The 16648-nt window shown below is 51.2% G+C and overlaps 1 protein-coding gene across 1 annotated transcript; it reads left to right on the plus strand.

The window, feature by feature from the left end:
• The first annotated feature begins 1674 nt into the window (after window positions 1-1674).
• Window positions 1675-9678, plus strand: TYSND1 (trypsin like peroxisomal matrix peptidase 1). Its single transcript, XM_046654991.1, has 4 exons — window positions 1675-2974; window positions 4713-4843; window positions 5912-6097; window positions 8742-9678. The coding sequence occupies exons 1-4, from the start codon at window positions 1809-1811 to the stop codon at window positions 8957-8959; spliced, it is 1701 nt and encodes a 566-aa protein (XP_046510947.1). The 5' UTR covers window positions 1675-1808; the 3' UTR covers window positions 8960-9678.
• Window positions 9679-16648: the final 6970 nt, after the last annotated feature.

Here is a 16648-nt window from a genome sequence, read left to right on the forward strand (position 1 = left end):
ATTGAAGGCATCTTGTGATTGAAACTAATGTCCCTGTTACTATGAAATGATGCCGTGGGTTCTGTGTTTATGTGGATTTGTTTGTGTCCAAGTTTGGTGTGGAACATGAGAATTAAAGGTGGAGTAACTGAGTCCAGCACTCAAGGGGTCTTACCTTGGCTGTTGGCCGTGACTTGGGACTCTGTACTGTGATGCCGTAAACACACACAGTCTGATGCATAACAGTTCATGCTGGGGGCTTGAGAGAGAAACTCCTAATTGCCAGGAAGTAGGGGTAGTCAAGAGGTTTTACTGCGATCAAGCCATCTTCTGTGTTACAGAACTTAAAGGATGGTGCCTCCTCTGGGAAGACTGCTAATTTCAGACCTACTTCACTGTAATGGATCATCATTTGCCTTTCTCAGACTTGAGTCCCTGGGAGCATTGCGAGCATTGCCCTGTGTTGTGCTGGGGATACACCAAGCAGCATTAGTTTTATTTAAAAGTTTGAGGCAGAAAAGTTAGATAATTTAAGTAATAATTGGATATTGTTTTCATTAATGCTGACATAAATACTAAAATAATCTTAAAAATTAATGTGTATTTTAGTGATAGAGTGATAAACAGACCTTTGTAAAATGTCTAGCTTGTGGTGACTGCTTTGGGGATAGCCTGAAGCGCCCAAAACATACTTGTTCGTGCTCCTGTGTCCTCAGGGATACTTCTTTGGGAAAGTCGGGACGTTTATGTTAGATTAGATCAGGGATGGCAGAACACAGCTGGTGGTCCAAATCTGGCCTGCTGCCCGTTTTTGTATGGCCTGTGAGAAAAAAAAAGGATGCTGCTTTGTGACGTGAAAATTATATGAAATTCAAATTTCATTGTCTATAAGTGCAGTTTTGTTAGAACACAGCCACCTCATTCCTTTAGCTTGTGCATGCTACAACTGTAGAGTTGAGTATTTCAGACAGGAACGTATGGCCCACAAAACTGAACTATTTACACTCTGGTCCTTTACAGGAGAAGCTTTTGGCCCCGGACCTAGATAAATCCTGGTTGGTGGTTATAAATGCCATGTTAAATGTGCATACTGCAAAATATAGGGTTGTATAATTAAAAACTTTGACCTCAGTTACTGTTCGTCATAGTCAATTTTAAAGGGCACTTTCATTTTGAGCAAATCCAGTTTCTATGAGATTTGTCGGTGGGCTTTGGCATCAAAAGGCCTTAGACGTAATCTCGTGAACTCCATGTCCCCTAGTGGATTGCCGTAGGGTTTACTTTCAACATTTCAAAATACCGAATCTGCCAAAGATTTCTTTGCCCGTATTATCCTAGGGGTTAGGGGCTGAATGTCGCCTAGACCTGGACGGATGCTGACAGGTCCTGTCATGGCCTGGGCAAGCCTAGCCACGTCAGCGCTCATTTTTGTTCCCCTTCCCGCAGCCCAGCGAACAGAGAAGAGACTGGGTTCCGAGAAACCTGCTCACCTCCCATCTCCCGGTAAAGCCACAAGCCTGTCATTCCCGTGGCTCGTCCTTCCGGGAGTGCTTCGCCCCCTACGTTGCACAGGTAGCCTAAACCAGGGCGGGGAAAGGTGGGGTCAGCCTCTGCAGCCAATCGGGACTCTGCCCCGTGCCCAGCCAATCGGGCCGGGCCAGCTGGGGCTCAGCCAATCCAGCCTGACAAGGAAGACGTGCGCCTGAGTCAGTGCCTGCGCCTCTCGCTTCCAGCTCTGGGCGGCGCTGCGTGCTGTCGGCGGGTCTTGGCCGGGGTCCTCCCTCGCCCCCTAGTTCTCCGCGAAGCCGGTGTGCACTATCCTGGAGGCCATGGGGCGACAGTGGGGGCCCGCCATGAGGGCGGCCGAGCAGGCGGGCTGCGTGGTGAGCGCCTCCCGGGCCGGGCAGCCGGAGGCGGGCTCGTGGAGCTGCAGCGGGGTGATCCTGAGCCGCAGGCCGGGCCTAGTGCTGTGCCACGGGGGCATTTTCACCCCGTTCCTGCGGGCCGGCAGTGGGGCGCTGACAGCGGCGGGCGCCGCCTTCCTGCCCGGCGACAGTTGCGGCGACGACCTGCGCCTACACGTGCAGTGGGGCCCAACGGCCGCGAGTCCCGCAGGCCGCGCGGAGCGGGGCCGCACCGGGCTGTGCACGCCCCACTGCGCCGGCCTGGAGCCCAGCCCACCGGCCCGGCCCCGCGGGCGGCCCCTGCGGCCCCCGCGCCCCGCCGAGCTGCTGCTGCTGCTGAGCTGCCCGGCCTTCCGGGCCCACTTCGCGCGCCTCTTCGGGGGCGAGGCGGCCGAGCAGTGGCACTTCGCGAATGCGGCGCCGGACGACGAGGTGTCGGAGGACGAAGAGGAGGATCAGTTGAGAGCTCTGGGCTGGTTCGCGCTGCTGCGCGTGCGGCCGGGTCATGGGGAGGAGGCGGAGGAGCGCGGGCCGGCCGTGGCCGTGGCGCCTCTCGGGGCCGTGCCCAAGGGCGCGCCGCTGCTGGCCTGCGGCTCCCCGTTCGGGGCCTTCTGCCCGGACATCTTTCTCAACACGCTGAGCCGGGGCGTGCTCAGCAACTCGGCCGGCCCGCTGCTGCTCACTGACGCGCGCTGCCTGCCGGGCACAGAGGGCGGCGGCGTGTTCGCGGCGCGGCCCGCGGGGGCGCTGGTGGCGCTAGTGGCGGCCCCCCTCTGCTGGAAGGCCCGCGAGTGGGTGGGCCTCACCCTACTCTGCGCCGCTGCCCCTCTCCTCCGCGCCGCCCGAGCCGCGCTCGGCCGCCTGCACCCCGGCGCCACGGCCCTGGCTGCCCTCCTGCCGCCCGAGATGGGTGCCCCGTGGGGCCTGCCCCTCCGAGACCCGGGACCCCCGTGGGCAACCGCAGCCGTGCTGGTGGAGTGCAGCACCGTATGGGGCTCCGGAGTGGCCGTGGCGCCCCGCCTCGTGGTGACCTGCCGGCATGTGGCTCCTCGGGAGGCGACCAGGGTTCTGGTGCGCTCCACCACCCCCAAGTAAGGCCCGCAAAGTTACTCCCGCTCTACCCCCTCACCAGGTCTGAGGTCTGGATCTCAGGTCTCGGGTCATCATTCTGAGGATTATGGAGGCCTTCTAGCGTGACGCTGATGCTTTGGTGGTGTAATGTGGGTAGACACCTGGGACCCTTCTCTCATCCTTGGCACCCCGAATCCCAGTGTAAGGGATTCTGGGCCTCCTGGCGGGCAGTGACTGAGGCTTGGGCAAGATACCAAGCAGCTCTGATTTTGAGAACTGTGGGGCGTCCCTGCGTCCGCGCCTGGGCACCTTTGAGCTCCCTTCCCCGTCTGAATTCCTTCTGCACGACTTCTCTGTTTCGTAGCCCTACACCCACACACCACTGGCCCTTTGAGTGGAGACTTCCTAACCCCGCCCTCTCTCCCCTGAAACGCAGTGAGGTCCCAGGGGCCCAGGATGCTACCCTCTTGCGGTAATGAGAGGGGCCTGCCCCTCTTACTTGATTTCTCTCTTAGATCTTGACCAGAGCTGTCCATCTGCATCAAAATTACAGGTGTGGGATTCCACCTAATTAGACTGGGAGTAGGGCCGGGGCAGATAGATATATTTTGAACAAACTTTGGGTGATCCTGGCAGCCGGCTTGGGACTTCAGACAGTCATTTGTTCCCTCTCTGTCGGGAAAAGCACTCTTGCCTCCTTTACTTCCATTTGCTCTGATGGTGCAGTGACCTTGGCTCCCTGGCTTCTTGTTCCAGTACCTCTTCGTTCTGTTTTCTCTGTAGTCCCAGGTGCTTAATTTGGCCAAAGCAAAGCACCTTGGTGTTAATGCCTGATGTTCTCCTGTACCTGGCTCAACTCAGCCTCACAGCCCAGGCCTTTCCAGATCTCTCCGCTGAGTTTCTGAGGTTAGCCTAGCCCGGCTTTGCCATAGAGGTCCACACTGGCAGCCCACAGGACAGCCATGACTTTATAGGGAAGACTGATGAGAATTTCCCAGTGTGGCCCCCAATTCCTTAACCTCTCCCCCACTCCCCCACACTCTTGCTTCTAGGGAAATCACCAGGTCTGCGGGAAGCTACCCCTGCAGAGTGTGTAGCAGGAATCCCCTGTGTGATCTTGGGCAAGTCACTTAATCTGTCTAAGCTGCCTCCCCATGAGTTGACATGTAAAGTCTTGGAACAGAGCCTGGCACATAGTAAGAGCTATAGAAGTGCTAGCATCTATGTAAACCAGGGCCCAGAGGGATGAAATCATATCATACTTGCCCCACCAACTGACAGGATTGTCAGTATCAAATGAGGCAGTGAAGGAAAATACTGGGAATGTTTTCCCTGGCTCCTATGACTTACTCTGTGACCTTGGGAAAGTTATCAACCTCTCTGGGCCTCAAATGCACTATCTAAAATGGAGATAATATCAGTGCCCAGTTCCTAGGGCTGCTGTGAGGACTGAATGGAATGATGTTCATAAAGCATTAACACCAGGCCTGGCCCACAGTGCTCGCTAGGTGGCAGGTGTCTATGATAGTGTTGAGGGCCAGGCACCTTTACATAGAAGTACTCTACAGTTGGTAAAGCCTGTTTGGGAATACCACAGAATGTTTCAGTGACGTGCCCAGAGTTGCTGCCTGGTAGGTTTCAGGCCTGACACCAGATCTTTTGACTCTCAAGTCCATGACTTACCGTCACTCATCTTGCTTCTTTCCAGCACTAAAGGGTCAGAAAGCTAGCTTGTCATTTTGCTTTCCTTGCTCCCAGGAGTGCCATGATCTGGGGACATGTGGTATTTGCCACCCAGGAGACATCTCCCTATGATATAGCCGTGGTGAGCCTGGACGAGGACCTAGATGGTATCCCCATGCCTGTGCCTGCTGAGCATTTCCATGAAGGTAAAGAGCAAAGATGCCTTCTGGTGTGGGGTGGGCCTCGGAAAGGAAAGTCAGCGTGGGGCCCTCCAACCCTGCAGATCAGGGGCCAGTCCCCTAGGCCAGCTCCCTTCCTACCCCTCCTAGATTAATGAGTCAGGGCGGCATCAAACTGGCGAGAAATCCTCTGGTTGTAGTCCTTGGCTCCGGGCTGCTCTTGGAGGCCTCCCTGCTTGTGCCCAGCATGCCCAAGGGGCTGGGAGGCAGGAGGAATCCCCGGGGAAGGCTCAGGCACACCTCTTCCTGAGGCCCTGCAGCAGTGTAGTCTGGATGTGCTGAGCCTTGGGGGCTCCTTATAACACTGCAGACTGGCTGGAGAGGTGTCGTGCTTTTGAGGCTCCAATGGCATGATTTAACAAAAGGCTCCGTGTTGCTGCCATAGAAGTAGCAGAGGTCTCACTTTGTGGATGTGATGTCATATAATGACAAAGTACGGGCTCTCTGAGTTGGCATCTCCTGCCATTTACTAGCCCTGTGTCCTTGGACTGGCAACTTAATGTTCCCTGTCTCAGTTTCACATTTGAAAAATGGGCCTAATGCTCCTTGCTCCTGGCTGTTGTGAGGCTTGGGTGAAATGTGGCTTGTAAAGCACTTAGCTCCATGCCCCGTGCCTTCAAAGTACTTGATAAAGGAAGGTGGCTACTTTGTAGTCCTCATCCCCATTTTTTTTCACCAGGAGACTTCTTAGTCCTAGAAGGAGATGGGTATTAATTCCCCAAACATTTATTGAGCACGTGGCTAAGTGTAAGAACCTAAAAAATGACTGCCCAGTCCAGCAGGGACCAAGGCTGGAGAACAGCCTGACGCTGAGGAGAAGTGGCTGAGTAGGGGCAGTGCTGGGAGCTCAGGGGAGGTCCTGGCCTCTTCCTGTGGGGACCTGGGGAAGGCTCTCTGGAGACAGGAGTATCTGAGCAGAAACTCCAAGGACAGACAGGGTTTGGAACTTTGGAGAGGGCAGGGATGGGCTTGGGGAATGGGAGTCCTGCCAGATGGAGGGGCTCCCCAGCTTCACCCTCCTTTCCTCCCTGGCAGGTGAGGCTGTCACTGTGGTGGGCTTCGGCGTCTTCGGCCAGACTTGTGGGCCCTCGGTGACCACAGGCATCCTGTCAGCTGTGGTGCAGGTGGATGACACACCAGTGATGCTTCAGACCACATGTGCTGTACATGGCGGCTCCAGTGGGGGACCCCTCTTCTCCACTGGCTCAGGAGAACTCCTGGGTAACCAGCTCCTTGGCCCTCTCCCAGCTTCCCCTTGCCAGAGCCTCAGTCCCATCTAGCGAGTGCTTGGCGTCCAGCCCTGGGTGCCACTCTGTCTGGGAAGCGGTGGTCCTTATGCCCAGGAGGTAGTTAGCCATGGTTTTCAGGCTGTTTTGCTCCTGAAGGCGGGAAGGGAAGGATGCTGAGCTGGGAGGAAAGAGATCTGGGTTCTGGTCCCTTCTCTGCCACTAAGCCACTGCTCACCTTAGGTAAGTCACTTAATCTCATTTGATCTGTCACACTCAGGAGTTGGATTAGTCCAAGGGTCACAAACTCAAAAGTCTACAGAGGCTGCGCAGGTAAAGTGAATGAATGAGTGAGTGGAGACAACAGGAAGCGGAGAGTCAAGGGTGAACTGGGGTGAACACAACTCAGCACCTGTACGTTGTTGCCTCCTTGTGAAGGAATGTGGCCTCACACTGGCTGATTCTCCAGTTTTTCACAGGAAGCTGTGAACCTTTTTTTAAAAAAATAATAATAATAATATGTAGTTGTTAAATCTTTCCATTTTAAAATTTTTGTAATTCACATTTTTTAAAAAAATCTGTTTATCTATTTTAAAAAAAGCCAACCACGAGTCCATATGGATACCTCCAACTGCAGTCCAGCACACAGGGTTCCTGTGAGCATCCCCTTCTCTAATTTCTGACTTCTCCCACAGTGAGAGACCTTGCTCTTGCTGGCTACAATGGATTTACTTATTTCTTCAACCGTAGCATACAAATGAAATCAACCATGAGTTTTTAAAATATATACACAGATAAGTGGATGCAGAAATAAATATAGATGTGTGTATACATGAGTTAGTGTGTGTATGTATATATATATGATATATGATATATATCATATATGTATATCCTAGCTCTGTCTGCTGAGAAGGGCTAGAAGCAGTAACACCCCAGCTGCAGCGAGCACACCAAGAGCACAGATCTTGGTTGCTAAGAGCCATTCTCTAATGAAAGGAACCTGGAACTGATTGATTCCAGGACTGGGACAGGGACAATCCAAGAGGAGCCTGGAGCACTTTGTGGTGCTGGAAAAGAAGGAAATGCTAGCAACAACAACAAAATGATGGGCATGTCAAATGTTGAGAGAACCAAGAGCCAACTTGAAGGAGCTCCCACTGGAACAACTTGAGCCACAGAACAGACAATAGTATTGGTTTATAACCCCCCAAAAAGAATGAATATCTATGAGTCCACACTGATGTAAATAAATAACCAAATCAATTTAAAAATAGAGACAAGCGACAACTCTTCCTTCCAGATTTCCAATTAGTAAACGTAGAAGAAATGAGGGAAATAGAAGCTCACTATTAGGACACCACAGGAGGATGTACCGATGGATGCTAAAATCAGTGGGCAAAGTTTAAGTAGAAACAGAATATGTGCATAACCCTAAAATATTTAGTACTTTACAAAGAGGAAAATAGTAAGTCCAGAGTGGAGAAACCTGGCAGAGCACCTTAGCCAAGAGATCAAAGTTAACATCACAAGTAATGCTTGTAGACATCATACACCTCCTGATTCGATGCCCTGAGAAGGATGCATCACTTCTATGGGACTCTTCTCAATTATATATAACCTCAGTCTTATCATGAGAAAACATCAAGTAAACCCAGATTGAGAGACATTCTACAGAATAACTGACCTGTACTCTTCAAAGTGTCAAGGACATGAGAGAGAAAGAAAGACTAAGGAACTGACTCAGATTAGAGGAGACTTAGGAGACATGACAACTAAATGCCGTGTGGGATCCTGGATTGCATCCTGGGACAGAAAAAGAGCCCCAATGGAAACACTGGTGAAATCCAAAGGAGTCCTGTACTTTAGTTCATATCATTGTATAAAGGTTAATTTCTTGATTTTGGCAAGTGTTTTATGGTGACATAAGATACTAATGTAAGGGAAAGCTGGATGAAGGATATACAGGAACTTTTGGCAAGGCTTCTGTAAGTCTAAAATTGTCTCAAAAAATACGTACATACATGTGCACTAAGCAGGCCAAACAAAACTTGTCTGTGGGTCTGATTCATTTATTCTTTCACTCAACAAGTGTTTGTTGAGTGCCTCCTCTGTGCCAGGCGCTCTTCTAGGTCCTGGGGAGACTGCCTGAACAAGGCACAAAAGTCCTACCCTCAGGGAGCTGACACTAGTTGGAGAGAAAGACAACAAAGTACAGTCATGCACCGCATAACATTTCTGTTAACAACAGATGCAGATACGACTGTGTTCCCATAAGATTAGTACCATATAGCCTAGGTGTGTAATAGGCTATACTATCTAGATTTGTTCTGTGATGTTTGTGCCATGACGAAATCACCTAATGATGCCTTTCTTAGAACGTATCCCCCTCATTAAGCAGCGCACAACTGTAAGTGAAACTGTGTTAGATACTGATAATGTTAAGGAGAAAGTAAAGCTGGGAAGGGGGACCAGGATGTGGGGAGCTGGTGTCCGTGAAGGGAAGCCTACAGTCTGTCTCAGTGAGGAGGCTTCAAGACCCCAACAGGTGTAGGGCCTCCAGCATGGAGATGGGCCTCCCTTCCCACCTGTCTATCTATCCCCTGGCTCATACCCTCTTTTCCTCTTTGACTCCTCAACAGGCATCGTTGCCAGCAACACCCGGGACAATAACACGGGGGCCACCTACCCCCACCTGAACTTCAGCATCCCCATCACAGTGCTCCAACCAGCCCTGCAGAAGTACAGTCAGACAGGTGACCTGGGCGGCCTCCGTGAGCTGGACCGTGCCACTGAGCCAGTGAGGGTGGTGTGGCGGCTGCAACGGCCCCTGGCAGAGGCCCTGCGGAGCAAGCTCTAAGGCTGTGTCACCCCTCTGGATAGAAGAGCAACCATTTTATGCCATGAGAAGTGCTGAGGCTGGCAGCCTCAGGATCCTGACACGGCACGCCCCAACTGGGCTGCCTCCCCATTACCACCCACCGTGTTCAGCCCTGGAGACTGGATCAAACTTCTCTTCAGCCCCATGGGTCTCCAACCTGGCAGCTTGTTTTGGGGTGCTTTCTGGAGCCCCCACCACTCTCTGCCCCCTTGCACTAGACTCAGCTCTGTTGTTTCCCCTTGTGGGGAGCCCAGTACAACTACACATCAGCCCTGGTCCTGACAGATGCTGGCTGGAAGGCAGGTCCAGCCCTGGTTTTGCATCTGTTCCCTGTCTCCTGATAGCCACTGGCCACCTGGGGCCGCCGCTTCACTGGGGCCTTGGCTCCTTTCTGCTCTCAGTCAGACTTGGGCTGACACGGCACTGGGGCTTCCTCAGGAAACCTTGGCAGAGAGGCCCTGCTCTGAGGACCTGAGACAAAAGGAAAAGAGCATCTTCCTGTTCTGCCAGGTCTACGGGGAGGCAGCGTTCCTGAAAGTCAGGACTCCTGGGTCTGTATGTCAAGCGTTGCTGACCTACAGGGGCATTCTGACACAGTGCCTTGATTTTCCAACCCATAAAATGGGCCTCAGGGATCTTGGAGGGTGGAATGTGTGGTTGGGGTTTGGGAATAAACAGGACATACAGAAGGACCTCTATACTTTTATAGATCAGATTCTTTTTTTCTCTTTGTTTGGAGAATGGAATTGGGAATAGGAAAGTGCCAGGCACAGAAATACACCTTTACTTTTTTTTTTTTTTAAAGATTTTATTTTTTTCCCTTTTTCTCCCCAAAGCCCCCCGGTACATAGTTGTATATATTCTTTAGTTGTGGATCCTTCTAGTTGTGGCACGTGGGATGCTGCCTCAGCATGGCCTGACGAGCGGTGCCATGTTCGTACCCAGGATCCGAACCGGTGAAACCCTGGGCCGCTGCAGTGGAGTGCACGAACTTAACCACTCGGCCATGGGGCCGGCCCCAGAAATACACCTTTTCTGTCCTGCTTTCTTGCCAGGGTTTAATCTAACAGGATATTCTTATGCCAGACTGGTCCTTGTAGCTGTTCATGACACCAATCAGCACTAGGTGGGGCTTGCATATCCTGTAAGGTGGTGGTTTTGGCCTGGCAGCCAGTGTTTATAGAGTGCCCGGCTGTGCCCAGGCCTGTGCTACCTGTGATGGTTGTTCTCCCCTTTGTGGATTAGGAATGTGTCCAGAGGGCAAAGGTAGCTTGAGAGAAATCCCATAATACATTAATGGAGGCAGGGGCTGAGGGCTGACTTTGCTGGGAGGGGAGGAGGAGGATTTATATAGCATGTGTGGGTATCAAGGAGCTCTGGCTGTTATGGGGAGACTGGTGTGTCAACCCATTAGTGCCATGAGGAGGGCAGCTCTGTCCTGCTCAGATGGAAGACTATGTTCAGGGGCCCAGGGAGGGAGGATCAGGCAAGGCTTCATCAAGGTGACTCATGAGCTGAACCCCGCAAGGAGAGTAGGTGTTTACCAAATAGACTGGGAACAGGGGGGTGTCCAAGATTGAGAGCAGTAGGAGTTGGAACAAGGAAGTGTGAAACCACGTGCATGTTCTGGCATTGCTAGGCGGAGAGAAAACTGGAAAGGAGTAGGACTGCCGGCTGGAGAACCAGTTACAATGGCCCTGCTGAGGGAGACGACGGCTAAAGCAGGACTGGTGGGCATGGAGATCAAGTGATGACAGAGGAGGTGGAACTGAATGGAAGTGGGGCAATGCAGAGAGAGAAAAAGGTCAGATGGTGCCTGAACTTCTGACTGGGATAATGATGAGTGGCTGACAAGGTTAGGGACAAGATGTTTCCCTTTAGGTGTCTGTGGGACCTCAAGTAGAGTGGTATAGCAGGCTGTTGAATAAGTGGATGAGTTAGGATAATGCAGTGAAAGATCCCCTCACCCCGTCCCACTCCCACCATCTCAGTGGCTTAAGACAATGGAAGTTTACTTCTTGCTCATATAAAGTCCAGTGTACAGTGTACCTGACCGGGAAGGCGAGGGTGGCACTCGTGCAATGATGGTTGAGGGACCCAGGCTCCTTCTGTGGCTCTGTCATTGGGTCTGGCACCTCAGAGTCCTCTGCCAGGTCTTCTGTATCTGGCTGGGGATGGGGGAAGGGAGAGAGAAGATATTCCTGCTTTTAAAAAAAAATCTTGAAACAATTTCAAACTTACAGAAAAGTTGCAAGAATCCTCCTACACCCTTCACCCAGACACCCTGTTTCACTTTTGCCAAATGCCCCACTGATGGTCTTTGTAACAAAAACATCTCATTTGGGATCATGAGTTGCACCCACTTGCCAGGGCTCTCTTCCGCCTCGACTTGGAGCAGCTCCTCAGTCTTTGAGGTCGATGCCCTTGACCTTCCCAAAGATAACAGGGCAGTCATTTCAGAGAATGTGCCTAGCTTGGGTTTTGCCACCCTTCCTCATCATTAGATTGAGGATGAGCATCTTTGGCTGGGATATCACATTAGTGATGTTGTCTTCTCATTAGTGTCCTACTGGGCGCCTTATGATGTTTATTTGTCTCACTACAGATGATAACATTGATCATTTGAATAAGGTGGTGCCTGCTAGGTTTTTCCACTGTAAAGTTGTTTTTTTTCCTTTGTACTTAGTGTTTTGTATGGAAATACTTTGAGACTATGTAAATATACTGTTTCTTATCCCACTTTCTCCTACTATATTTATCATCCATTGATGTCTCTTGGCTGAATAACTTTAATGGATGCCAGATGGCAATTTTTAAATTTTCATTATTCCTCCTACATTTATTAGTTGGCATTCTATTGTAAGTAAGAGCTTTCCCTTCTCTCTGTTTAATTATATCTTTGTGGACTCATATTTTATTCAATGGATTATAATCTGTTATTATCATTATTTATTTTGGCGCTCAAATTGTCCTATATTGGCTGGTGAGAGCTTTAAACTAGCTTCTGTGTTCTTTTGGCATCTCCCCATCATTCTTCGAGTACTTCTTTCAAAACAAAATGTTCTAGGCTTACCTTGCAATTTCCCTGGAATCAGCCATTTCTCCAGGATTCCTTTTACTGGAGAATGATATTTAGAAGCCAAGATCTAGGTACTGGGTGTGCTTATTATGCTGAGGTGTTGCTGCTCCTAGGCCCTCCTGGTAGACAGACCTTACATGTATATTTGTATCTCTGTATATCATAAGCCGTGAGTTAACACGAGTAGTTCCAATTCAAATTCAATACAAGATTCATTCTAGCTTTCCGCTGGTCATATTTGTACTCCCCTCCCCTGAGTGAGAAACATGGCTCCGTCTTCCTCCATTTACTTGTTTGCTCCATCCCCTGCATGTGGCCAATCTTTTAACACCACCAGGCTGCCCCTGCCACCCTGCTCTGATGCTGTTCTTACATGGGCCGCCATTACTCTTCCACACAAGCCTGCCTAGTGGTTTTCGGCTTCATTAAGGAGAGGGAAGGAAGCCACCCTTCTTAACTGCTGCAGCCCAGAAGTGACACATATCACTCCTGCCCACATTCCTTTGGTAAGAGTTTGGCCCTACCCAGAAGCGAGGGGTAGTGGTGGGAGATGTAGTCCCGTGGCTGGGCAGATGCTCTTCAGCAGGCCCCCTGTGCCACAGTAGGGAGAATGACCTTTGCAGAGAGCTGGCTGGCTCTGCCAAGCTGGATCTTTTCCTAGTGCTGCTTTGGAACCACAGCCTCACTCCTGTGACCTAAATAAAAGCAGGTTTAGTGTTCAGACCCTCCTGGACAGGTGCCAGAAAGCTCCTTGACCTGGAGAAACTCTAGGGGCCACCAAGTGTAAGTGATGACTCAGTATCCTTCTCTGCTTTGTTCAGTCCCTGTGGCCTCCTCTGCAGAGTCTCTCCTTCCTCATAAGTACAGTTTGCATTTGGCCATCCAGACCTTTCTGGCCCTTCTCTCCCTGACCTTTTATCTAGCTCTCCTTATCACATTCCCCATTATCAGATTTCCTCAATAAATGCCCAAGAGAGCAAATATCTGATTGGGCCCATCCTCTTCTCATGCCTTGCTACACCGGGGGCTATCCCTTCAGAGAAGTGGTGGGCAGGGTGGACTCCTTTAGGCTGTGAGAGGATCTACACCATGGTCTGGGCTGCAGCGAAGCTGGGTGCTACCAGCTGAAGCTGTGCGAGAAGGTGCAGTGAAGGGCCTGGGGCCACCAGTGTGTAAGGCCTAGAGGCAGAGCAGGAGCCTGCAAGGGGCTGAAAAGAGACAAGCAGAGGCACAGGGAGGAAACCAGGGAGGCCTGGACCTAGGGCACCAGGGCAGACACCCGTTAGCCCCTCACCAAAATCTGCTTTCCCCCTTCTTCCTGGGCATACAGTAGACGGCATTTCCTGGCCACCCTCAGTGAGGTGTGTCCGTGCGTTCCAGCTCCTGGAAGGAGAATAGAAGCAAGGTGCGCCACTGCCAGGCGTGGCCCATAAGGTTACCTTCTACCTGGCCTTCTCCGTGCTCTTCCCCCTCCCCCTGGTGGGAATGGAGGCTACCCCTAAAAAGAGACCTTGGAAGCCACTTGTTAAAGATGGCCTCTGTCAGTCTGGTCCCTGGATAACTGTACGGAGGTGGCAGCCTCATTAACCAGTCCACCAGCCTGTACTAGTACCCAGGCAAGAAATGCACTTCTGTTGTATTTGAGCCATTAGATTTGGGGGTCTATTTGTCACAACAGTAGAACTTATCCTCACGAATATAGTCTTTCTGTGGCTGGGAGTTCTACACCAGACCACAGTTTCGGGGAGGGGCTCGTGAATTTAGCTGGAACTACAGATGGAAAAGGAAAACACTTCAGGGGCTCTTTAGAGTTAAAGATTGACTCTTCCTCAAGTGGGGATACACCCTTTGTGTCTCGGGCCTCTGAGGTGACCCCAGTACCTTAGAGCTCCGCCCAGCCCTGGGAGCCAGCAGTGAAGTCACCTGTTGTCTGTCAGGGAACATCCTCTGGCTCATCCTCATGGCTGAGCTCATTATGGGTGAGAGCTAGCAATGCTTTCTCCTCTTAAATTCGGTGATGTTAGACAATCTGCCTGCCATTCCTCCTAATCATTAAAGTTCCGTACAGGGGCCGGCCCGGTGGCACAGTGGTTAAGTTCGCACGTTCCACTTCTTGGTGTCCTGGGGTTCATGGGTTCGGATCCTGGGTGCGGATATGGCACCACTTGGCAAAGGTCATGCTGTGGTAGGCGTCCCACGTATAAAATAGAGGAAGATGGGCATGAATGTTAGCTCAGGGCCAGTTTTCCTCAGCAAAAAGAGGAGGATTGGCAGTAGTTCGCTCAGGGCTAATCTTACTCAAAAAAAAAAAATTCTATAGAACTTCCAGTGTTTCAGCATCCAAACCACACCTTCTTACTGCCTCTGGCACCTGGAAGTTCAAAGACAAAAGTCCTTTGTTAGGCAAGGAGCCCTGATTTTCAGTTCCAAAGTGATGGGCACTGTTGAGTGGGAAGAGAGGAGGGATGTGGGGTGAACTGCCTGGGAAAGGTCACAAGAGGGTTCGCACTGAAACCCTCTCCCCTCTCTTGGACCAAAGTGTCCTCTGGTCATCAAGAAGGTGGTGAATGACAATTAGACAACTTCCCGGACTTTCGTGGTTTGAGGCAGGTCCTTGGAGATGGACCACACCAGCTCTGACAAGCCAAGCCCCAAGCCCAAAATGGGGCCACCCCACGCTTCTCTCTCCTCCCTCCCAGCGTCAGGTTTGGGCTGCGGTATTTTGAGCCCTTCCTTTGTATCCTGCCAGTTGGAATCCTCCTCATCCATGTAGGCCCGGTGCCTGTGTGCAATCTTCCCTGACCCTCCGAAGCCCCAGGGCCATCTCCCTGATCTGGACAGTGCTCTCTGTTCATCTCTCTGTCTCCCACAGGGCCAGGGCATGTGTCCAGTAAGTTTCCGGGGCTTGCTTGACTCACAGTTGAGACTCTCCTTTGCCTTCTCAGTGACCTCCGGCTCCCTTAGGGATGATGCCCTGCTGAGGGGTTTCCTGACTTTAGGGTCAAGGCCCAGCTCCTCTACTTTATTTACTAGCTGCATGATTTTGCCTAAGTTCTTAGCCCATGAGCTTCAGTTTCCTCATCTGTGAAATGGAGATTAATAGACCTTACCTTGGAGGACCCATGTGAAAAGTAAATTTGAGAAGCTATCCAAAGAACTTAGTTTGTGTTCAATAAACATTAGCTATTATTTTTCTAGGAATACCAGTAGGATTGTTTCATCAGAAATGGATCTTTCGGGGCAGGCCCGGGACTGAGTGGTTAAGTTCGCGCGCTCCGCCTCTGCGGCCCAGGGTTTCACTGGTTCAGATTCCGGGTGTGGATATGGCGCCGCTCATCAGGCCACGCTGAGGCGGCGTCCCACACAGCACAACCCGAGGTACTGATAATCAGAATATACAACTGTGTGCTGGGGGGACTTTGGGGAGAAGAAGAAGAAGAAGAAAAAGAAGATTGACAACAGATGTTAGCTCAGGCGCCAATCTTTAAAAAAAGAAAAAAAGAAATGGATCCTTCTGGTTGCCAGGGGCTGGATGGAGGGAGGAATGGGGTACGACTACTAGAGGGTATGGGGTTTCTTTTTGAAGTGATGAAAATGTCCTGGAGTTAGATAATGGTGATGGTTGCACAACTTTACCATGACAAAATTGTATACTATAAAAGACTGAATTTTATGAGATTTGAATTATATCTTATTTTTTTTTTAAGGATTGGCACCTGAGCTAACATTTCTTGCCTATCTTCTTTTTTTTCTTCTTCTTCTTCTCCCCAAAGCCATGCCCCGCCCCCAACCACCCCGCCACCGTACATAGTCGTAGATTCTAGCTGTGAGTGCCTCTGGTTGTGCTGTGTGGGATGCCACCTCAGCATGGCCTAATGAGCAGTGCCATGTCTGTGCCCAGGATCCGAACCAGCGAAACCCCGGGTGGCCGAAGCAGAGCGTGCGAACTCAACCACTCAGCCACGGGGCCGGCCCAAATTATATCTTAATTTTTAATACTCATTCATTTAAGCAAACATTCGTGAACTCCTAGGGAACCAGATGCTGGGGTCAGTGCCAGACAGTGGGGACCCAAAGTCCAGCAAAGCAAGGTCTCTGCCCCAAAGAGCTGGTCCAAAGGGGTTGGTGCCCTCCTCCATGTCAGAGTTTAATCCCCACCCTACTTTCCTCTCAGGGTTTCAGGAGGAAAGAAAGGAGATAAAGCTATTTGGAGCTGTGCAAAGCCCAGGAGGACTGCACGGCTCGCTGCTCCTAGAGCATCAAATCCAGCCCATGGTTCTCTGATGGTTCCCTGTGAGACAGCATTAGGATGGGCAGGCCCAGGGGCTCTATGCACCCACACTCTGGCACCGTTGCTCTTCTCTGGCCCCAGGAGCCAAGAGAAGGAGGTAGAGATTCCCACACCTTTGACTATAGTCCCTTCTTCAGCCCACATTCATGGGGCAGGGTGACAGCTGGCATAGGAAGAGAGACAAGGATTCTAGAGCACTGGAAGATGTGGCCTGGGCTGTGTGGGCTAATAACGAGAGCAGAATGCTTATGAAAGGACACCAGCTTCCCTCCCAGCTTGAGATGATTCCGGGTACCAA

The sequence above is a fragment of the Equus quagga genome, chromosome 2, assembly GCF_021613505.1.
Source record: "Equus quagga isolate Etosha38 chromosome 2, UCLA_HA_Equagga_1.0, whole genome shotgun sequence".
In the NCBI taxonomy this organism is placed as follows: domain Eukaryota; kingdom Metazoa; phylum Chordata; class Mammalia; order Perissodactyla; family Equidae; genus Equus; species Equus quagga.